General features: G+C 38.4%; 3 protein-coding genes across 3 annotated transcripts; all 3 read left to right on the forward strand.

Annotated features, from left to right (window-relative positions):
• The first annotated feature begins 2887 nt into the window (after window positions 1–2887).
• Window positions 2888–5468, forward strand: myl2b (myosin, light chain 2b, regulatory, cardiac, slow). The gene is made up of 7 exons (XM_079252172.1): window positions 2888–3030; window positions 4291–4383; window positions 4489–4564; window positions 4744–4848; window positions 4968–5046; window positions 5121–5169; window positions 5275–5468. Exons 1-7 carry the CDS (start codon window positions 3028–3030, stop codon window positions 5377–5379), a joined length of 510 nt encoding a protein of 169 aa, XP_079108298.1. The 5' UTR covers window positions 2888–3027; the 3' UTR covers window positions 5380–5468.
• Window positions 5469–8360: 2892 nt separating this feature from the next.
• On the forward strand, window positions 8361–13306 carry LOC306764382 (serine/threonine-protein phosphatase PP1-gamma catalytic subunit A). The gene is made up of 7 exons (XM_079251533.1): window positions 8361–8756; window positions 9575–9706; window positions 9840–10070; window positions 10283–10387; window positions 10617–10840; window positions 11378–11512; window positions 12651–13306. Exons 1-7 carry the CDS (start codon window positions 8702–8704, stop codon window positions 12738–12740), a joined length of 972 nt encoding a protein of 323 aa, XP_079107659.1. The 5' UTR covers window positions 8361–8701; the 3' UTR covers window positions 12741–13306.
• Window positions 13307–14388: 1082 nt separating this feature from the next.
• On the forward strand, window positions 14389–23041 carry pptc7a (protein phosphatase targeting COQ7 a). The gene is made up of 6 exons (XM_079251494.1): window positions 14389–14893; window positions 16543–16722; window positions 17608–17806; window positions 20587–20710; window positions 20796–20925; window positions 21030–23041. The coding sequence occupies exons 1-6, from the start codon at window positions 14692–14694 to the stop codon at window positions 21086–21088; spliced, it is 894 nt and encodes a 297-aa protein (XP_079107620.1). The 5' UTR covers window positions 14389–14691; the 3' UTR covers window positions 21089–23041.
• The last annotated feature ends 457 nt before the right edge of the window (window positions 23042–23498 follow it).

Genomic DNA, 23498 nt, shown 5'->3' on the forward strand with positions numbered 1-23498 from the left:
ATATAAATGAGAATTGCAGCATAATTAAACACCCCATTCATTACCTGATGTAGGTTAGTTTCTGTACACTTTGAATGGAAAAAGTAAGAAACCAGGAAGACAATTTCTAAGAGTAAACGTCAAACTAAGACAGCAGTGAAGAACTTTTAGAGATGACTGAGCGTTTGGCATTGAATATTGTGGGCCACCAGCACAGTCTAGTGGACAAACTGGGTAAATGAATGCTGAAGGCAAAGAGGGAGGAGTCTACAGTAGTACAAAACTCCATCAGTCAAACAGACATGACAAATGAAACGAAAACCTGAATGCTTGACCCTTAACTTTGAGTGGATTCCACTGCCCTCTTATGCTGGTGGGGGCATCTCTCTAATGTGATTAGTTTTTACTTGGGTAGAGCAGCTGGAAATCAATACCCTGATGTTCTCTGATCACCTTCATCCGGTGAAGAAACCTTTCTATTATCACAAGAGTGAGAAAGTCTGCATCTGCAGGACAGACAGGGGAATTAATGAAGGCCGATTGGAGATTTATAGTTCCTATTCCAAAGAAGTTGGGGCACTGTGTAAAATGTAAATAAAATCATTATGTTATTGTTTACAAATCCCATGAACTTGCATTTTATTCCAAATACAACACAAACAACAAATTAGATGTTGAAACTGAGACATTTGACTATTTCAGGGGAAAAATTGTTTCATTTTGATTTTGATGGCAGCAACTCATCTCTGAGCTGTGAAATCAGAGTGATGGTTTGTGTGTAGCATCCTCCTCTCATAACTATCAGGAAACATCTAGGAAGTGAGGAAACCGGTTTCTGGAGTTTTAGGAGAGAAATTCTGTTCCATTCTGGTCTGATGCAGGATTTTATCAGTCCTCGACCTTAGTTGTGGGATTTTTTTGTTTTTATTTTTTTGTCATGATGCTCTGCATTGGGCAAAAGACAGAGTACACCCTGGACAGCTCACTGGTCCATCACAAGGCCACACAGAGACAAACTCACTCATGTTCACATTTATTCACTGGGCAATTTAGAGTAACCAATTAATCTAACATGCATGTCTTTGGATGGTGGGAGGAAGCCAAAGTACCAGGAGAGAACCCACGCATACACGGGGAGAACATGCAAACTCCACACAGAAAGACCACTGTCCAAACCTCGCCCTGCTGAGCATTGAACCTGTGACCTTTTTGCTGTTAGGCCACAGTTCTAACCACTATTCCATCATGCAGCCCAACATTAGCATCATGAAAATTTAAAATTAATGAAATACATTCAGGAAAAATCTGCTTATTTTATCCTTTAGAAGAGATAAGTGACTTGAAAAATAATGTAAAGATGTTTTGAAGTGATTCTGTTTGTATTCCATGGCCCAGCACCTTACTTTGGTCACTGAATCTGAACATTTTTTGCATTATGTCCCCAATCAAGAAACTATTAGCTCTATAGCAAATGGTGTTTATTGTGTTTCCAGTATATTATAATTAAAACTTGCTGTCAGTATTCTAATATGTAGTGTCTGTGAGCCATCCTGTAAGGAATGGTCTTGTGAGCAACTGAGAATAACACTTGGGTTCCTCTAAAAGGACATTTATATAGAAATGAAGTGTGCAAATTTAAAAAAAAAAAAATTTCTGCTGAGTGAAATATGAAAAGTATGTGGATGGCAGTGGTAATGGATAAATGCTCAGTAGCATTGCCATCTAAAGACTGCATTTGGCCAAATGTGTTTGAATATTTTCTAATAACTTGTGATGCATTTGGCCGAGCCAGAGCGTAAGAATGCACCGTCACTTCTCTGCATTTATCCAGTTGTTTAAATCAGCAGTGAACAGCCAGAGTGCCACTTCTACTGACAGACATGCAAGCCCAAAATGCCCAGGCTAATACAGCCATGTAGCATTATTTTCCTACTTCAGTCATTTCATCAGACATTAATTTTAACTTCACTTGGCCATAGAGCTTAATTCTGTTGTGTATTCTTCTATCTATCTCCTTCGCCTGTATGGTCACCTCTGAGCTCCTCGTATTGACACACATTCCCTCCTTATTGTAAATGTAAACTCTCTATTAACCAGCTCTGTGATGGATGAACTTCAAACATTTCACTGCCAATAAACATGAAGTGCTTTTGATCTCTGGATATACAGGCTGCATGTGTTAAAAGGGCAATAGATCACACACAGTTTGTTCAATATCAGTGTTAGCTCACTTAAATTAAATCCCAGACTCTTTTTTCAGCAAATTATGAATTATTTGAACAAAATATGCTCAAATCCTAAAGAAACACAAATAAAACGAACTTATCAGATCCTCATTCTTTGGGTTGTATTTAATGTAACATATATAAAGATGGATAAATTGAAAGATGGTAAAACTAGAGTAGTGCAACTGATGACCTTATAAAGTACACCTATTCATTTGCACCTTTTTTTTATTGATGTCTTTCTTAAAAAATACAAAGAGGGAAAAAAAACCTAAACCAAACTACGCTGTTGATTAAGTGCATCATGTGAACATAGTTTCCCACTAATGTTTTCCACAGCGTGGCAAGCTGTTTATGAACAGGTCTTACTGGGGCTCAGAAAGCTTTAGCTAACAGTTCCGTTTATTGTGCTACTAAGAAGCTGTTTCCATCAGAGCACAGCCCCAGTCTCTGTAGAGCACTAACAGGACAGCTGGATGATGGATCCCATCAAGTGCAACTGTCAGTCACAAACACAATTGTCCTTCCTGAGCCACAGCTATGTCCTGTTGTTATTCTTGGGCCTTTGTAATGGGGTATGTATGTTTGGCTATTATCCCTAAATCTCATGAACTCAGACAATGGTGGCCGGTGGCAGAGAGAGAATAGTCCTCTTTACCTGTGTCTCTGCCTAAAGAAGGCATGGAGTATTTATAGTCCATAAGCATGCGCCTTTATACAATAGAGGAGAGAGGGGTCACTATATCTAGCCCTTGTTTTGTGTGGTGCTCCATCATAAAGCAGCAAGGACAAAGCTTGGTCCCCATCCAGCTACAACTGAACCATGGTGAGTGGACACAGATTTCATTGTTGGTGCTTTTCCACCAAAGTGAGAAGAAACCGTCTCTGCTGCATGGTTAATGTGTTTATGGCATATATAACATATTTATTGAGTGATTTGTCACGGTCTTTTTTGATTAATTATACATCTATCTCTGCTCAGACCTAATTAATCAACATAGTCCAAGATACTGACAGAACTGAATACAGATTTTAAAGAAAACAACCTGATCAATAGGACAGTACTGTAGATGCTCAACTGACAACTTACTATATTTATTAACCCTCAAACATTTTTGAGGAGAAAAGATGAAAACAGATTAAGTCTTATCCTTCAAAAGCACAGTGTCTTTTTTAAAAAAATAAAGTTCTTCTTTTAAAAATATCAAAGAAAAGAAGCAACAAGCGCCTGGAGGAGAGTAGATGAGAAAAGTCAAAAGAAAGAAAGAAACAGGAAACAGCAACAGCAAAAAGGAAATATGTCGGACAGAAGGGTGGATAAATAAAATAAGATAACAAGAAGAGGAGGAGAATAGACTAAAGGGTGGGAAGAAGAAACAAGAGGAGAGACAAGATGAAGACAGCAGAAGAGAGAAGAAAGTGAAATGAGGCGAGGGGAATAATATAAATGTTTAGGACAATTATTAAAAGAGATGGAATGAAAAAGAAGAAAACAAAGAAGAGATTACAAAAGAACAGAGGACAAAAGACCAACAGGTGCTGGCTGGAAGGTCAAACTTCCACTGGTCCAACCAGTATAATGCTGGCTTATTTCCAGTGAGAACATGAACCCTTTTAATAAAGAAACATATGAAACTGGGCCCCAGAAGTCTCCAAATTTCTAAGCTAATCCACTGCAAGGTTTAGACAGCAGCTGCTGAGACTCCCATGAATCCAAGAAACGTGATGTCATCACTTCATCCGTTTTTTTGGGTTTTTTTATAGTTTCCCGGCAAATATGTAAAACAGTTCAACAAACTCCTTCCTTCGCAGGGCACGCCCTCCCCAGGGTTGGCCTCACAAAATCATAGACTCTGCAACAAACTGACAATGTTTGTAATCCTTCATAATGAAATGTGCACCCTGGGATATACACTGCCTGTTGTGCAATTAATGCCCATACACTTGGTAGATTCGCTCATCATTGGCTCATTATGAGAGGCACATGTGTGACAGGAAAGCCGATAACAAGGGAGGCTGAAGCAGACAGCCGGGTGATGGCTGGCATTAGTGTGGGCTCTAACTGCCATGTTGTCCAACTCTGCAGTCGCCTAAGAAAGCGAAGAAGAAAGCAGCAGAAGGAGCCAGCTCCAATGTGTTCTCCATATTTGAGCAGGCCCAGATCCAGGAGTTCAAAGAGGTGAGTGCTCTGACAGATGGAGCAATTCATGGTGAATCTGAACACTGATCTGACTGTTTCCAGTGCACAAAGTGCACATGCAGCATAACTGTAAATCTTCTGCAGGCTTTCACCATCATGGATCAAAACAGAGATGGCTTCATTGACAAGAATGACCTGAGAGACACTTTTGCTGCTTTAGGTGAGATCTCAGTCTCTGTAAGAGTTCTCATGTGGGGTTTTATGTGATGATGGTTCCACAGGACCGTTTCCAAAAATAAAGTTGATGCTTAGCTGATATAAACTATCCGAGGAGGAATTTTCGAGCAAGTTTCAATGGAATTTTGCTCTAGCTCCAACTTTTCCTCCATCTTCTTCCAGGCCGTTTAAATGTCAAACAGGAAGAGATTGACGACATGCTGAAGGAGGCACCAGGACCCATTAATTTTACTGTCTTTCTCACCATGTTTGGAGAGAAACTAAAAGGTGAATTTGGATGTGCTGTCTTGACATGACACCTCAGTTTTTTGTAGATGAAAGTTTTTAAAAAAAACTAAAAGGAAAGATGATATGATGAATTTAAATTTTATCACCTCTCCAATCAGGTGCTGACCCAGAGGAGACCATCCTGAATGCTTTCAAAGTCTTTGATCCTGAGGGAACGGGGACATTAAAGAAGGACTTGTGAGTAACAGCATAGTGCTTAAACAGATTATGTGAGTTCCTGCTCTGCTCATCTTTGCTGCCCGTATTCGCAGCGTGACTGAGATGCTGACAACTCAAGCCGACAGATTCTCCGCTGAAGAGGTTAGCACTCCCACCTGCCATTTTTAACATAACCTGCTGGAGTTTTGAGCTCTTTTTAAAATCAACCCAATATGTTACCTGTTTGTTTTGTCTTCATATCTACAGATGGAACAAATGTTTGTGGCATTCCCCCCAGATGTAGCAGGAAATCTAGACTACAAGAACCTGGTCCACATCATAACACACGGTGAAGAAAAAGACCAAGAATAGATTCATTCAACTGAGATTGTGGATCATGTTTGTGTCCAGATATGTACACAATCACACAAACCACAGCAGAAATAAAACAGTTGAAAGTGCGTTTCAGTTTCCATTAATGTGTTCACCATGTATTAACATATTTATATGTGGGATATAGGAAAAAAAAAAAGCCAGCAACAATGGAGAAAACATTTATGAGGGTCCACTTATATTTTTATTATAAGGTACAGAAATACAGGCTATAAATCTTTTCTGATGAATGTTGTACTAGTTTTAAAGAAAGTACACCTCCTTTTGAATGCTAAACACAGAAGCAGTGTGTAAAAAAACACTCTGTACACCCTGAAGGTAAGAGGATAAATATGTACCAAGAGCTGCAAAATAAATACAAGCTGACTTCAAATTGCCAAGAACTACATCTCACACTCTACGGTCCTTAATAATAATAATAATAATAATAATAATAATAATAATAATAATAATAATAGCTGAGGAAAACTACTTCTCTGCATTTAACCCGCTGAAGTTTCACAAGTGCAGTGCCCCCCAGGGTCACAGGCCTGATTCAAGGATCCAGAGTAAAAGAAGGCCCTCGACATTCAGTGTTAAGTGATTTACTCAGACAGAACCTCTCTCTCTTTGAGCAGGTGAGTAATGGCTGATTCACGACAGTACGTTTAGAAAAAGACTGAGGAACAATTGCTTGTTTGGTTGTAGGAGAAAGACCTCTCTATTTAAAAAGTGCTTGGATTTGTAAAATTGTGTCTGAACAAACTAGAAATCTTCAAATTCCTTCATTTTCCTTCAGATACAATTGACCTACGATGTACTCATGTGTGGAGCTGCCACTGCTTAAACGGGAAAGGTAGCGGTTCTTAAAGAGTACTTAAGCCAGACATTTGATCCTACATTGCCCCTGATAAGCTCAATGATGGAGAAAAAGCTTTCAAACTCCTTAAGAGTCTGAAGTGAGACCATCTGTTGGACCCAAAATTATTGTATGCAACAGGATGAAAACACAGCAGCAAATCTTTAACAGAGTGACTGAAATGAAAAATTCAAGCTAGAGTCCAGGTATAAATCTGAGAGCCGAGCACAAATTAATGTCAGCCAATCTCAATTAAATTACACAATGTTTTAAAGAATGGGGAACTAGAATTCATTCACTTCGACAACAGAGACTAATAATGTAATAAATAAAACAGTTTATCATGTTAAAAACATTGTTAAATTATGGTGTGTACTTGGTTATTAACACTCTTTCTGCATTTTACTTTGTTTTTTAAAATATATCATGACACTGACACTGTCTAATACCTCCCATGTTGTTCTGATAGTCTTTTCTTTAAAGACTCAGAACAAACCAAGAGGCTTATTTTTCTTTTTTTTTTAATATATATATATTCTTCTGAAAGTAGCATGAGCTTTGTTTTTCACCAGGATGTTTGTGTAAGTCTTTGCTGTCTTTAGCTGCAGCTGGAAAACACATTAAGTAGTGATAACTACTTAAACGCATGTAATGGTTTAAGTTTTTCCATGCTGTCTGTGCATCATTAGAGAAACAGTGGGATCCAGCAGTTCCAAGTCCTAATGCTGCAGCATTTCTTTGATTGTTCAAATCGAAGGAAGGACGTTGCAAGTTCAGTGTGCCTTTAAAATGTTAGTAGGAAAGTCTATTAGCTAAAAGTAGTTTCCACTCATTAACCAGAAACTGTACCCAGACTGCATTAAGCTCAGTTATTTTACTTAAAGACAGTAAAGTGTCTTTTCAACAATATTTCCTTTTGTTCCTAATTTAACAATCTTTGGTTACCATCTATATATCTTTAAATTTTAAGGACTATGTTTCTTAAGTAACTTTTCAAGATATAATTAACTTAATAGACTGCTTGCAGGCTTGGTTAAAGAGTTTCTGTTTATATAGATTTCTAATAATGTAATTAATCTGCATAATTACCCAGCAATAAGCTGCTGTCACCTTCAGAGCAGAGTGGTAGCACCAGAGGCGCCATATGGGGGGGAGAGTTAAGAAAATTTTAAGGGCCCCACACCTTGATAGGGACACAAAAAGATGTACAAACTAAATAAGAAAATCATTCAACTTTCATTAAATATGATTTTTAAAAAAAACTTTGTTCAAAGGTAGTAATAAAATATAGCAGTAATATAAACAGATAAACCATTTACATTAAAATAACCTAGTTAGATGAATGCACTATGATTTAACCCTTTATAGGGCACTCAATGAAATACTTTCAAATTAGACATTTTAATCTGAAATTGTCCTTCTAGTATGAACCAAGACCTACATTATGTTGTTACATTAACAAAAAAGAAAAATATTCATGCTGAATATGAAAGAAAACAAAGTGATAAAAAATAGTCACTTGCCCCTTAAAGGGTTAAACACAGCCCTAGATCTTTATTATTCCCATGAAAAGCTTAATGAAAAGCTCAATTGCTTCAAGCTTTAATCAGCTTGAAGCAATTGAAGCAAATACAAAAGTGGTGGGGTCTATGCCATTGTCTTTCATAGGGCCCAAAATTCCTGGCAGTGCCCCTGGATAGCACTGACATATCTACTTATCCTTTATCATAAAAATACAGTAACTGCTGTATGTACAAGAAAGAAATAATCGTGACGTCCTAAGATACATACTTAGTAAAAAGGCTGTGGAATTAACTAAAGTATAGAGAATTATCCAATCTCGGATTTACCACGTTAATGTAAATTTTCACCACCAATATGTATTTTCAAGACAGCTGGTTCAAGAATCTATTTAATCCTGTATTTAAAACAATACACTGAGGAATGAAGAGCTCGTTTACAATGTAACCGAGAGTGAGACCATCTGGATGAATCATTGCTATTTTTGCAGACTATTTTCCATGTTCAGTCATTTCCAGTTTCCTGTTGTTCTCCTCCCCGGACAGTAGAGGGCAGCAGCGGGGCGGCTGACAGCAGCAGCAGCCGCTGACAAGCAGCTGCCCAGCCTCGCTGTTCAAGGTGCGGCAGAGGAACACCAGAAGACGGGGCTACATCGCAGGCTAGCAGCTAGCGCGGTCGACGTTTATTTTTAAAGTCTCTTTTTCCTAACAAAAACCAACACTGGATGTGACGGGTTTTTTTCCCATTCTAAGATGTATACGTAGCTCATTAGGTGTCCAAAAATAGTCAGCGAGCCGCAGAAATAGTAGCTGGGTCAAACCATCATCGCTCACCCGGGAAATCGGTGAAGCTAAGCTAATAAGCTAATGGTAGGATAGCTAGCCGCGCTAACGCCAAGACCTACATTTGACTGAGTCGATTTTCTAAACGCAAACTTCTGCAATGGCTGATGTTGACAAGCTCAACATAGACAGTATCATCCAACGTCTATTAGAAGGTAATTGACTGATTACATTTGACAGTAACCTATATTTATTGGTGACAAACGGTGACTAGAGATACCTAGCTAAATATGTGTAAGGATCTTGGTAAATGACAATTATATTGTCACCTTTATGGATGGTTTTTGTTTCATTTTAAACTGTATATTTACTTATTTTAACACATTGGTATAGCTGTAATGTTTTTTTTTTTAATTATTATTTATTGTGTGGGGATATTGCAAGGACACGGCATAAATAAGTGAAAAACACGGTGTTCCGGCACACAGATATTAACATTGCGCATAGCAGTGTAACACTTAATTCTGTGACCCATCAGATGATGTGACCTGATTAAAGGTTTCAGCTGCTGCCAATTTCTTCCCATTTTTTTATAATCTAAATGGTTTCTATTCAGTTTATTTTAAATATGTTTCCAAACATGAAGGTATCATAAATTCTTTATGACAAAGATGTACATTACATTATTTTTTTCAATATATAATAAAAAAATTATTGCTATTACAGGTGTCAAGATTAAGGCTTTATTTCAAATGCTATGTTATGACATTTTTGAAAGTTTCAAAATTGAATATTGAACAGTATGATAGAGCATTTCTGTAAGGGTCATATAAGTGGAAATTCATACAGCATCTGTGCCACACATTTGATGTAACACATAAACACTATATCTTACTAAATGCCACTTGTTTGTCCCAGACAGCTTCTGTGAACAAATACTGTAATTCATCTGTACATTGTGGACCAAGCTGAGCAGTGTTATCCGTGATAAGGTTTTTTTCTGCTGATGGTTGTTTGTGTTTTCTTGTTCCAGTCAGAGGCGCAAAGCCGGGTAAGAATGTGCAGCTGCAGGAGAACGAGATTCGTGGATTATGCCTGAAGTCCAGGGAGATATTTCTCAGTCAACCCATTCTTCTGGAGCTGGAGGCCCCTCTCAAGATTTGTGGTGAGGATTTTATGTGTATGATACACATTTTAATTTCATTTTCAAATTTGATTTTGAATTATGAATCAGAATTTTTAAAACGTGGGACATTGTTTCTCTTTCTTTTCCCCATGAATGTATTGTTGTCTTGCAGGAGACATCCACGGGCAATACTATGACCTGCTGAGGTTGTTTGAGTACGGGGGCTTTCCACCAGAGAGCAACTATCTGTTTCTTGGTGACTATGTGGACAGGGGGAAGCAGTCTTTGGAAACCATCTGTCTTCTCTTGGCCTACAAAATCAAATACCCTGAGAACTTCTTCCTGCTAAGGGGAAACCATGAGTGTGCTTCAATCAACAGAATATATGGTTTCTACGATGAGTGTGCGTAATTCCTATTTAATTTAATGTCACTTTGTTTTGCTCCATAATGTGTACACCTAGAAGCAAAGTTGATTTTTTGTCTCCTCATGCCACCCTTTGTGTGGCTCATTAGGCTGTTTGGAAAGCTCAATTTATATTTAGAAATACAAAGATGTTCTTTTTGCATTAACATAATGGTCCATTAAAATATACTTTATTGTTTGATGTTTTAGGTAAAAGAAGGTACAATATCAAACTCTGGAAGACCTTCACAGACTGTTTTAACTGTCTCCCTATTGCCGCAATTGTTGATGAGAAGATCTTTTGCTGCCATGGAGGTGAGTTTGTATTTATGATGGTGTTAAAGTTGGATGTTTTTTAAATGTGATCGCCTTTATGACCTCAGCTTGAAAAGTAGTACAACTTTGATGTCAACTACTCTTATTTGTCTTTGCAAAATGCTGTCTCTGCAGTCTGTCAACTGATGTCTGGCATCACTTGTGTGTAATAGGTGCTGACCTCAGTATAAGTTGTTTATTTGTGGTGCTACTTTGTTGTTCCATTTAGGACTGTCACCTGACCTTCAGTCCATGGAACAGATTCGACGCATAATGCGTCCCACTGATGTGCCCGACCAGGGCCTTCTGTGCGATTTGCTCTGGTCCGACCCAGACAAGGATGTTTTGGGCTGGGGGGAAAATGACAGGGGTGTGTCATTCACATTTGGATCAGAGGTGGTTGCCAAGTTCCTTCACAAGCATGACCTGGATCTGATCTGTCGCGCTCATCAGGTAACAGCAGTCACCTCTATCTCTGTATAACAAGTGGCAGCTGTGCTGTGTCCATTGAAGAGTGTTTCTCAATCTTTTTTTTTTTTCCCAAAAAATGAAAGTGTCTGCTTTTGCTTTCTGTTTTTAATGTTTTATAGGTTGTTCTCATTTCAACTAAATGTTTTTTTTTCTTTTGATGGACGCAGACTAAAGACTAAATATTCTAAAGCCTAATGAAATCAAAGCATTGCTGCAATTCCTATATATTTATATATACACACACATATATATATATATATGTATATATATATATATATATATGTATATATATATATATATATATATATATATATATATATATATATATATATATAAAAAAAACTATACTGATATGTTGGAGTAGGAAAACCTGCAGGACTGTAGCCCTCAACGAACTGAACCAAGTCATCCTTATAAAGAGGCGACTGTGCGAGACCACTCTCCACATTTTACATCACCCAGCTGATTTTATTCTAGGTAACACTCTCCTTATCTGTTGTTTTTCTTCTCTCATTACAGGTTGTTGAGGATGGCTATGAATTTTTTGCAAAGAGGCAGCTTGTTACTTTGTTCTCAGCGCCTAATTATTGTGGGGAGTTTGACAACGCTGGTGCCATGATGAGTGTTGATGAGACTCTTATGTGCTCTTTTCAGGTAATGTTCCTTTCAGTATTGAATAGTGCATTTTGTTTCTGCTAAAAGGAGTTGGGGAAATGAGTACATCTTTGGAGTACATACCTCAGATAAATTGTACTTTTTAAATCAGGTTTCAGTACGTGGTCTTATATCATCTTTCTGTCTAATATGTGGTACTATAGAGAGAAAGTCATCATCAGATTTTATGGAATAATATGCTTTTACAGTTGTGCTATGTGTTGTCATTTTAGATATGCAGCACTGCAACAGCATTGCCAGTAAAAGCCACAAAAACCGTAAAAACTAACAATCAAGCTTTTTCCTGTGCTTTTTGGGTATTTTGGAAGAATGTTAACGATCCCTATGTGAAAATTTCACCTACAAATTATATGTGATAAGTTTTATTTGTCAAAATTGTTTGTGTTTTTCAGTATAATTTTCAGAGCGGTCTCAGATATGACAATTTCTCTTTAAACAAATGATGAGGTGTCTTATGCACGTGTACATTTATTGCAGACAGTGGTGGTAGCATAATAAGTAGATGCATTGTACTGGTAGTTCAGATTGTGAACCATAAAATCTGAACTTTTGAATCTTAAATCTTGTGTCTGGCAATAAGAACATGTCCATCGTGTAACCTTTTAATTAGCTCCTGTTTCAGGTTTCTTTTCTAAATGCAACATGGATGGTTCATTCTTTATTCATTCTACCATATTTATAATTAATGTGGTTACACTGCTGCTTAGAATAGGTTGTTTCAATATTTATAGCTTTAAGTCCGAATTCCCACACATCTTTTCCCACAAAAAGACAATTACTCATTTAGTAAACATCAGAATAGTTCTTGATGTTTTTATCCTGCTTGATTAAAGCAAATTCGATGTTCTTTTGTTCACTACAGCTGATCTTGTTGCTTGTGAAAATAACCAAATTACACCACAGCAGTTGTTTTTGACTTAGTGAATGTGTGTTGATTTTATTAGGTGGCATAATAACTTATTCTAGATGAGTGTTGGAAATAAACAAAAATATTCCATTTGATTCAGCAAGAACCATGCGTCTAAATTCTGTCATAGCCTGAGGTTGTTTTGGTAATTCTACACCAGTTTGATGGTTTCTACATTAAACATTTTGAACTTGCTGTAATCCATTGCAGATATTGAAACCAGCTGAGAAGAAGAAGCCCAATGGCAGCCGTCCTGTGACTCCTCCCCGCAACATGGTCACCAAGCAAGCCAAGAAATAAGTGGTCGTGTAGGGGAACAGTGGCCAGAGTCTCGCTTCTCTGGTCTGCTTTTGTCTTTTGCATTTGAAGGATTGGTTATTCTTCCTGCTGCCAATACTGAAGCGATGCTCACTCCTATTTGATGAAAGCAAAATATGTTATTGTTTTGTCCACAGGGGTAAATTGATATGTCACCATGAAAAACCTCAGGTGTTTTGCACTCCATTTTGCAGCTAGTCTTTGCCACATATGACTGTTCAATCAGGAAAAATGTAACACTATGGCTACTTATGCACAGGAATGCCTTGTTTAAAGCTGTGCACAATTTTTCCATTTTTTTCTGGACTCAGTTCATTGGTCATCTTTTTCTCACTCAGTAATTGTTAATGGCTATAAAAGTAAGAGGAAAGACACAGACCGCTGTTTACTTCTGTAAACTTTATATACAGTTAATTTACCGTCAATGTCAGGGATTTGACCGGATTGACAATAAAATATCACATTTTTAAACAAGTCATGCTAAATTAAATTAATACAGATGCACTCTTGTAATGTCTAAATCTTTCTAATAAACTGAGTGTATTTTAGGGGGAAATTGGTATCTGAATGTTTTTTTCTAGGAATTTTATGCCTTTAAAGAGAAACTAAAATTTGTGTGTGTGTGTGTGTGTGTGTGTGTGTGTATAACAAGATGTAAGCTTAACTTTATTTTATGTATGTGTGTGTAAAGCAAGAGAGAAAGATGTTAAGTATGTATTTTATGTATATATTAATATAATCTACATGTGTTCAGCGGAGATAGTGTGTGTGTGTGTGTGTGTGTAAAGCAAGAGATGTCAAATATGCATTTTATAAACATATTTGTTAATATATATAATCTACGTGTTCAGTATATATATACATATACATATATATGTATATATACATATATATATATATATATATATATATGCATATACATATATATACACACATACATATATATACACACACATATATATATACACACACATATATATATATATATATACGTATACATATATATGTGTATATATATATGTATGTATATATATGTGTATGTATATATATGTGTATATATATATGTATGTATATGTATATGTGTGTGTATATATAGATATATATATATGCATACATATATATATGTATATATACACATATAGATATATATGTATATATATACATACACACACACACATATATATACACATATATATATATACACACATATATGTATATATACATATATATATGTGTATATATACTGAACACGTAGATTATATATATTAACAAATATGTTTATAAAATGCATATTTGACATCTCTTGCTTTACACACACACACTATCTCCGCTGAACACATGTAATTATATTAATATATATATATATATACACACACATACATATATATATATATATATATATATACATACACATAGTGTTTGTCGTGTCTGAAATATCTTTTTAAACATTTGTCCTCAGCACCGTGAATTTATCTACTAAATAAATCGTTTTATTATCTGAAAATTTGATTTGTAAAAAGGGAACACAATGTTACATTTCCATATTAGGAAACGTTGATTGTGTAACGAGGTATGACGTCAAAGCAGTCACAAGACCGTGCTCGCGGAGCGGCGTGAGGCCACACGTCGGCTGGTCCACATTTTGTGTAATTCGGCGGCGTCTCGGAAGCAGAAGGTGCACTATGGCCGCGGACAGCCAGCACTTACGGGTCTTAAGTGGAAGAGGCATCTACTTTCTAAATTAACTTTTTACGTAACAAAGAAAGCGTGAGATACCATCTGTAGATATTGTCTATGCGTCGCGTGACGGCTGTATTCTCCTGCATGGCTCGCTCAGCTGCACATCTTACGACTCGTTAGCAAGGCAACACTGTCGGCTCACATCGACGCTAAGCTAGCGCTGCTGCTGCTGGTCGGAGCTGGTTTGTAGGTGATGTTGTCCGTGCTGTCGTACGGTAGACTGGTTGCCAGAGCTGTCATCGGCGGACTTTCTCAGACAGACAGCCGCGACTACAGCCTGGTCACAGCGAGCTGCGGCTTTGGGAAGGATTTCCGCAAAGGCATCCTGAAGAAAGGGATGTGTTATGGGGACGACGCGTGTTTCATCGCTCGACACAGATCCGCTGATGTTCTGGGTAAGTGAGGCTGCGGAAATATTAACAATGCAACATCGGAAGACTTGCTCTGTTTTGAATGGCGGGGTCAAGGGTCACCACGCGAAGGCTGAAATACCAGACAGAGGATCGCTGATTGACTGGATTAGACCAAATTCAGCCGCTTTATTGATCTCCATAAGGCTGATCTTTTGTAATCTATCGATTACCTAGGGCAGCGGTTCTCAACCTTTTTTGCAACACAGTACCCCTTGTAAAATATTTTTCAGCCAAATACCCCCTAACCAGTGCAAAGTACCTTTGGTTCAGAAGAAACACGAAATACAGCATTTTATCACTTGTGTTTGATCCTTGAAACTTTAATTGTGTTTAGCATATCTGTACTATACACTTCAACCAGGACTCCATTGTTTTGTTGTCAAGGCGACAGTGGGGTTCAATTCACGTCGAAATGTGGGATTTTTGGAGGAATGAAATGGTATAAATCCAAATGTAAATTCAGTTTATGAATGTACGCTTACATTTATTGGAATATATATAATATTTATATGATATCACATTTATATTTTATGTAAGGATATTTTAAAGAAAAAAAAAAAAAAAAATATATATATATATATATATATATATATATATATATATATATATATATATATATATATATATATAAAATTTATGTACCCCCTGGAATGCCATGAAGTAGGCTACCCCCAGGAGTACACGTACCCCCATTTGAAAAACATTGGCCTAGGGCACATTTTATTAAGGGCTCAAATTAGTAGAATTAAATCCAAGATTTTTCAATTCTTTATTGTGAATTTATTCCTTAGTCAAATACCGTCCTAAGCTGTTGCACAGTACAGGCTTTAAAATCTGCCCTGTTGGGGATTGATTAAATCTAAACCACACAAGCTTCCGTCCCATATTAGCAAGCTGTTTAAGACCTCTGCAGAGGGTGAGGATCCTGTTGATTACCTGTGTGCTGCCTCAGTTCTCTAATCGCTCCTCCAAAATAATGGGGGCTTTTTGTGAGCTTGGGTAAGTTTTGTGATTGTTTTAGGCAGGCCTGATTCTCTACTGTGACTTGTGAGGTGATCCTGTCCCTGTATGGTTACCAGAGCTGATGCTAGCATACTAGAGTAACAAAACCAGCTTCCTTTCCTGAAAAACCTTGGATTCAACCAAAAGCTTTGACATGAACAGTTCTGCGATTATGGATTGGTTTGACCATGCTACTATAAGATTACCACAGCAAAGTTTAACTAAGGGTGCACGGTTTATGGCAAAGCAGTGCATTTATTTCCTATTTGAAGTGATTAAATAACAATGAATGAATGGACTCATGTTCAGCCTGATTCAAAATATCCTAAAGTTATCATGTGATTGCTGAAAGATTAACTTTTTATAGATACAGGCTGTTGCACAGGTGAAACAGCTGTGGTTGAGATTTGTCTTTTGTTGTACTTGCTGTCATTTTTGCATCTGGTTTAAAATGTTGTTTCTTTTTCTACCTCTGCAGGTGCTATTCTTGATATTCTTTAATTGTTTAACAAACAACTTTTGAGGACTGTGAAAGATGATATCTATTCCAGTGCTTTCAAACAACATTGTCATTTTAAGAATTAGTAGTAATAATCTATTAATTTTGATAATTTTTCTTATTTTCCTAGGTGTTGCCGATGGAGTAGGTGGCTGGAGGGACTATGGCGTAGATCCATCCCAGTTTTCAGGGACTTTGATGAAGACATGTGAAAGACTGGTGAAGGAAGGACGCTTTGTCCCAAGTAACCCTGTGGGAGTCCTTACGACCAGCTACTATGAGCTACTGCAGAACAAAGTGCCACTGCTGGGTGAGTGAAGCCTCTGGAAAAGTCTCCCTGCTTAACACTCATTCTGAAGATACTGAATTGTGCTGAATGCCTGAACACAGGATCACCATCCTATACAGGTTAACGATGGCCTCTTTTTGTCACTTAGATTGTCCACTTTAGTTCAAGAAGTACATTAATCCTGTAGTTGTTTTTCAATGTGCTGTCATACAGTGGTATATTTCTGAAGATTTGGTAAACATATTCTGATTCATGCGAATCAACAGCAGCCTGCAGGGCACGGCTTTCTCTCTGTTCAGTATAGCTGTGGCTGGATGGAGATTTTTGCATCATGAGTCAGAACAGCTAGATCCCATTTAGAAGTGCCGGGAATGTCCCAGCCTGCATCCCTTTCCTCTTTCCAACTGTTGCCTCTCAACAAAGTCTGTGCACACATACAACACTGTCGAACAAGCGTGTTGGGGACAGATCTGTCTGAGCGAGTGTCTGTATTTTTCCACCCAGTTCTCACATGTGCTGCAGAGAAACAAGACTGCATTGTGCTGCTTCTTTACGAAGTAAAGGGAATGTTCTTGTGATTGTTTTGAGGTAGAGAAAACACAAGGCAAAGGAGTGAGTCACAGTGCGTGAGGGGTTTTTAAGGTGGATCCCAGAGAGCATATTTTGGCGTGCCAGATAAATTACCAGCAGGGTGTGGCTTCATGCTAGTTGCCTGCTTCACTGGATCGTGTTTCCTTTTCATCACATGTGCAACACAACAGATGTTGGCGTTATCAAACAACTTCTCAAACCCACTTTTATCATTGTGTTGTATTATGTTTGTGTTTGCTAGCATTATGCTCACAGTTATTTCTGGATGTTAAAAACCTCTCCACAGTATTTGTAATAAAAGTCTTGCTTGTGCAGGAAGCAGCACGGCCTGCATCGTGGTTTTGGACCGGCAGAGTCACCAGCTGCACACAGCCAACCTTGGAGACTCGGGTTTTCTCGTGGTTCGGGGTGGTGAAGTGGTCCATCGCTCAGACGAGCAGCAGCACTACTTCAACACCCCCTTCCAGCTGTCCATTGCTCCCCCAGGAGCCGAGGGGGCGGTCCTTAGTGACAGGTGAGGTGTCTGCTTCATCAAACATTTAAATCAAATTATTAGTAGGGGATATTTTATTAGTGAGATGAAATTATTTGAGAGGAGCTCATCCAGTGGCATGTAAGGCTTTACCCTCCCTGGTGTTTTCCCTTGTGATGCAAAATATATGATACAAAAATGTCATTAAATGAGAATCGGTGGCAAAATTGCATATGGGCTTATGAAATTTGATGATCTGTATTCATATACTGGGATCTATCAGTCATATTTCAAATTGTTTATTGTAGGTTCAGACCATGCAAAGACTGAGACTTTTTAATGTTCGCTGTTAACCGCTTCGTTGTAGCTTCAGCAGCATGACTGTTGTTGACCTCGAAGAAGAAATGTGGTCGAGCTTTTTTATTTCACAGAACAAAAGCAGAAGAAATGTTCGATTAGCCCCCTTTTACACGTGCCCCTTCATCCCAGGACTGATGTACATCTTGTCACATATGAAAGTATCATCTCTGATACCTGAACGAGGTATCTAAGTTCATCCTGTGCTTTTATGCCTCTCCGTCAGCAACGAGGGTTATAGCATAGATAAAACCAGCTAGCTGGTATTTGTTTTCATGTCAAGCTGGCTTTGTGGAACTTGTTACTCTAACAATGTTATAGTCAGTCTGCTGATTTCCTCATGTGTGCGAGGACAACATTGATCCGACTCAGTTTGGTATGTGTAAGTGACGAGGAGGAACAGCAGCGGGTAGATGAGGACATCTTTTTTTCACACATAAGTTGCAACTGATGTGTTAAAGAGGCTTCAGTCTGTACACATTATTCTGCCACCACCCTGCTACATTGGATAGAAAGTGCTGAATTTGCTGCAGAAAGTTGCATTTTTATTTTGCTATTATTAGCATTTTGTAGCAACATCTCTTTATAACCCCTGTGAGAAATCAAACCTCTGAGGCTGATTTTTTTTTTTTTTTTTTCCTGCTCCTTTGGTACGCAGTGTTGGATACTGTGAGAAATTGAGCGCCTTCACTTGTATGATGATCTTTATGCCATATTCTTACATTTTATAATTAACAGATTTTAAATGTTTTAATAGATGTTCAAAAACAGTAAAGGATGTTGCTACCTTTAAAGATATACCTGACAGGATAAATTGCTGCAAATCCTGCTACCAGACTGAATGCAGACGCAGCAAAGGAGCTTATCTGTAACAAACCGCTGTGCAGTACATTTAGTCATACTTGTGTGTTAAGTGAACGTAGCAACTGAGCTGCAGTATAACAGTATGTCAGGAGCCACGTGCTGCCATGTCTCGTTGCTGCGGTGTGCCAAGCGGTATCACAGTAGACGTCAGTAGAGCGTAGGATGTTTCCCTAGCTTACCCAAGCTCTTACCCAGGTCAAAGTCTGTCTGTCTGGGCTGATGGGCACTACGAAGAGTCTACAGCCAATCCTGCACCAGCAGGCTCAGCCACCTTTTTTACTTGTTTATCTTTAATCTGGCAGATTATTTTAAGGCTCTTAAGTGTTTCTCTAAAAACAGACAAAATGTGAACCAATCTACATGCTAGCAATGATGCTGATTTTAGTTATTTAAATTATTGAACTTGTTTTGTAAACTTTAATTTTTAACAATCCACAAATTATTCTTGAAATATATTTTTGAGTAATTAAACGGCAGGATTTAATCAGCAATTTAGAGTGCAGCAGCATGTTAAGCTTTCAGAGCTTGATCACTAAATGGCAGCAAATAGAAAAGAGGGCAAGGGTCACAAATAAAGAACATAAACAACATTCCTGTCACCACAGAAGGCAGCTCCTTTTGCAAAATAGACATTTAGAACCTATTCATGTGGTAAGAACAGCTATGGTGATCATAAATCCTGCACAATCCTGTATTCATTTCCTGAGATTAATTTAGATGCTTCTCATTCAGTCTGGCAAAAGATGCACTCTTATAATAATATATCAAGGTTAATAAAGCAAGGATTCCCCCCTTGCTGAGCCACAACTATTAAAGATGTCTCATGATAAAGTGTTGGTCCTTTTTAGCTTATGAGAAGTTACTTTGACTCATAGATGATGAATGCAATCAGACAAATGCAGCTGCTCATGCTAAATGTGTCCATATCCAACTGCTGGTGCTAACCTGGATCCTTTTCAGCCCTCATGTAAGCTGCAGTTATGGCTACATAAAAATCTCTGCAGAGGACAGGTTGTTCCTGGGAGCTTTTGACTCTGTGTCCTGATGCAGTCCAGACTGTTTGTAATGAGTAACATTCATGTCGTGCCAGGAGTGTGAAGCAGTTTAAGGCCATCTTCCTAGAAACAAACATGACACTGGCAGATGAAGTCCGTTTCTGCCTCTGTGTATTTGTGGCACTCGTCGTAACGGTCGCGCTTTTTATTGGACCTGACTGTTCTTTCTGAAACCTCGTGATGATTCCCTGAATTAAACATAATCCTGCTCATGGGATGAAATTGTATCACTGATATAAGATTCAGTTGCAACTGCAACTTGTATTTTACCTTTTTTTTTTTTTTAAATTAAATCATTTTTCTTCTATCAGTAGAATAATGTGCTGTAATCAGCAAGTTTTGTTTTCATCAATGTAGAGAAGAGCTGCGATAAAAGTTCAGGTTAATCTATCAAGTCAAATGGGACAAACCTCATATAAAAGGAATGTGATTCAGTGTGACAGGAGGGGGTAAACAAGAAGAGTTGTTGCGGTCTTGGCTTTAGTTTCTACTTTTGTTTCTTCATAATTAAAGTATTGACTGACTTTCCTATGTCTGTCCCTGCAGCCCTGATGCCGCAGACAGCTCTTCCTTTGACGTACAGCTGGGGGACATCATACTCACCGCCACTGATGGGCTGTTTGACAACATGCCTGATTACATGATCCTGCAAGAGCTCAAAAAACTTAAGGTAATGCACAAACAAGTCTGCCTCTGAAGTGGGATCATGAATACATGAGGAATAAAAACTTAAGTGCTTTGTTTGTGCTTGACAGAATGCAAACTATGAGAGCGTTCAGAAGACTGCCCGCAGCATCGCAGAGCAAGCCCACGTACTCGCATATGACCCCAATTACATGTCACCTTTTGCACAGTTTGCCTGTGATAATGGACTGAATGTAAGAGGTAGGTGTTTTTAGTTTAAAGGAAAACGATGCATGCAAATGTTCTCAGTTTGAGAAGTTCCACCATTTCTCACTTTTTTTTTTTATTTTTATTAATCTTTGCAGGAGGAAAGCCAGATGACATCACTGTACTGCTGTCCATAGTGGCAGAATACACTGACTAGATTCTGTTGTGATGGAAAGTGATCTGCTTTAATTCCTGCTGGCCAGGATGTGGGATTGATGTCTGATGCTTCCTCAAGATCTGCAAGATCTACTCTGCCTCAGCTGACCGTCACCCTCTCCCTCCCTCGTCAAAAAAGTGCCCACTCCTCTGCAATTATGCATGCCAGAGTGGTCAATTAAAGCGAATAAGAGCACTGACACACCTTTTATTCAGGTTGCACTGTTGGCATCTTCACAGTGTTCCACTGGTCAGTGGATAATCCCATTGCTTAAGATAAGGGGTCATTAGGCTCACTGGAGATGAGTTGTCTTTTCTCTAAGTGGCGTGGAGGAAGCTGAGATTCAGAGATGGAGGGAGATGCAGCCAGACAGTGGGTGTTAACATGCTAAAATGGCTGCACGCTGGGCTGTTAGAAGGGAATGACGCAGCCCATCAGTTGTGTTAAGAAGGGAAGAGTACAAAACATGGCAGCGTTAGGGCTCAATAAATAGGCTGCATTGTACAAAATGATGTTCCTAATGACCTAGTGGTGGCTTTAAAGCCTTTATCCTGTATCCTTCTACATGGATGCAGGGAGCATACGTTTGGTAGGGTATGACCAGTGTGCTGTTTGGGGGAGTTTTTGTTAAATGTTAGCAAAAAAAAAATAAGCATGACATTGATACACCTATGGTGCATTTCTTTGGGCAGGGTAATCTGTTAGGATTTCATATTGAAGAGCGGCAGCTGCCTTTTCCTACCAGTGCAATTCAAGTTGTGCACATATTTTGTTACTCAATGGGAGGAGTATTGGTTGAAAAGCCTCTCATGGTTATAAAATCTAATATAATATTGCTGCTGGCAAAGTCTTAATTGTGTGATGTTATGTGAGAGGATATATGTGTGTGATGAATGCATTCAAGCTCGTTGGTGTGTCTGTATGTTTAGTGTTACTGAAATGGATGTGAAGGCTCCAGACTTCTCCATATCCACTGGACTTTATAGGTCTGGCGGCCTTAAACGCACAATGCTTAAGAAGCATATCTGAAAAAGCTCAATGTGATGGAAGTTGGTCAAGTGACCAAATGTATTTTTGTAATGTTTGGTGTGATTGTTTAGCTGCGTCTTTTCACAATCAACATTTGGTTTTGTTTTCTCGCCCTCCTGCTGTATAGTTTCAGTAGTTCCAGTGGCACAACCATAACAATGGTCATGTTTCCATAAAACCACTACACAGTTCCACTGTTTTCTGCAACTTCTACCTACAGTTGAAGATGTCAGTCCACATCTCGTGTATTCGCATTATAACGTGCCTTGTATCAGGTGTTGTTGATACTGGCAGACATGCGCAGTCCTTACCCCCCCCCTCCACTCCACTCCACTATGTGCCAGTTAAGAGCCTGAAACTGTAAAGTAGCCATAACAGTCAAATCACGCCCTGCTCAGTTCCAGTATGATAAACCTTTTCTCTCTTTAAATGTTCCTCTCTGTACTGGGTCAGGAGCTTAAGGAGAGCGATAAAGCCATCCCACACCTAGAAAAACCTCCCCGTGGATCTCTGCATCACTGTTTACAATCTGCACTAATCTAGCGGACTGTTTCCCTGCTTCATCTGAGTTCACTCTGAGGATGATGGCACCAGGTGACGTTTGAAATTGGGACTAACTGGGATAGGTCAGAGCAGTGAAAGGAGAACATGCAAGTTGTGTTGTAGCACTGAAATCTAAGCAGCCTTAAAAATACAAAGCTGTGCTCTCAGATGTTTGGAACTACCACTGTTCGCTTTGTTTCTCACGATTTCTGACTCGCACCTGCCAGACCCTCTCGTTTGTTTCTCATTTTCATGTTCCAGATTCTTTGTCAACCAGAATATGTTTAGTGTACAGTACAATGCAGATCTGAGCTCTGTGGGGGTCGGGGGGGAATCAAGTCTGTATAATATTTAAATAAATAGTATTTATTATCCTGGGTTTTTTGGTTTTTTTTTATTTCTGTGACATACAGAGAGGGATGAACAATGCAATGCAGAGGTGTTGGCTGGATGCCTGCAGGACTATATTTTCCATCAAGACGTCACATTTAGCTCTGCATTCACAACGTACCTCGCTGAACTCGCCAAGAGAAAGTCTAAGAACACTTTGTACATTATGCACATACTACCACATTCCTCATACAATCAGATGCACAAGTTCTCATCAACAAACAGGTGTGGCAGATTCATAAATTTACTGAGTTGAAGTTCCCCTTATATGTTACAACAGTTACTATCAAACTGGTTCACCGCATGAGAAAAACAGATTAAAGACTAATCAAACACTGAAAACTATACAGACTTTGTGCACCTAACAATATGCAGAGGGAATTAATTACTTAAAAATCTTACATGTTAATGTTTCCCCTTTTGGCAGAAATAACAAATGACTCGTGTA

This window comes from Telmatherina bonti (genome assembly GCF_933228915.1).
Source record: "Telmatherina bonti genome assembly, chromosome: 13".
In the NCBI taxonomy this organism is placed as follows: domain Eukaryota; kingdom Metazoa; phylum Chordata; class Actinopteri; order Atheriniformes; family Telmatherinidae; genus Telmatherina; species Telmatherina bonti.

Bases quoted from the DNA above. Each gene is read 5' to 3' on its own strand.
- myl2b (XM_079252172.1), top strand. The intron at 4,849-4,967 runs GTGAATTTGGAT...CTCTCCAATCAG, and splicing joins GTTTGGAGAGAAACTAAAAG to GTGCTGACCCAGAGGAGACC. The intron at 5,047-5,120 runs GTGAGTAACAGC...CCGTATTCGCAG, and splicing joins GGGACATTAAAGAAGGACTT to CGTGACTGAGATGCTGACAA.
- LOC306764382 (XM_079251533.1), top strand. From the start codon at position 8,702: ATGGCTGATGTTGACAAGCTCAACATAGACAGTATCATCCAACGTCTA. The intron at 10,071-10,282 runs GTGCGTAATTCC...TTGATGTTTTAG, and splicing joins ATATGGTTTCTACGATGAGT to GTAAAAGAAGGTACAATATC. The intron at 10,388-10,616 runs GTGAGTTTGTAT...TGTTCCATTTAG, and splicing joins GATCTTTTGCTGCCATGGAG to GACTGTCACCTGACCTTCAG.
- pptc7a (XM_079251494.1), top strand. From the start codon at position 14,692: ATGTTGTCCGTGCTGTCGTACGGTAGACTGGTTGCCAGAGCTGTCATC. The intron at 17,807-20,586 runs GTGAGGTGTCTG...CTGTCCCTGCAG, and splicing joins GGGGCGGTCCTTAGTGACAG to CCCTGATGCCGCAGACAGCT. The intron at 20,711-20,795 runs GTAATGCACAAA...TGTGCTTGACAG, and splicing joins AAGAGCTCAAAAAACTTAAG to AATGCAAACTATGAGAGCGT.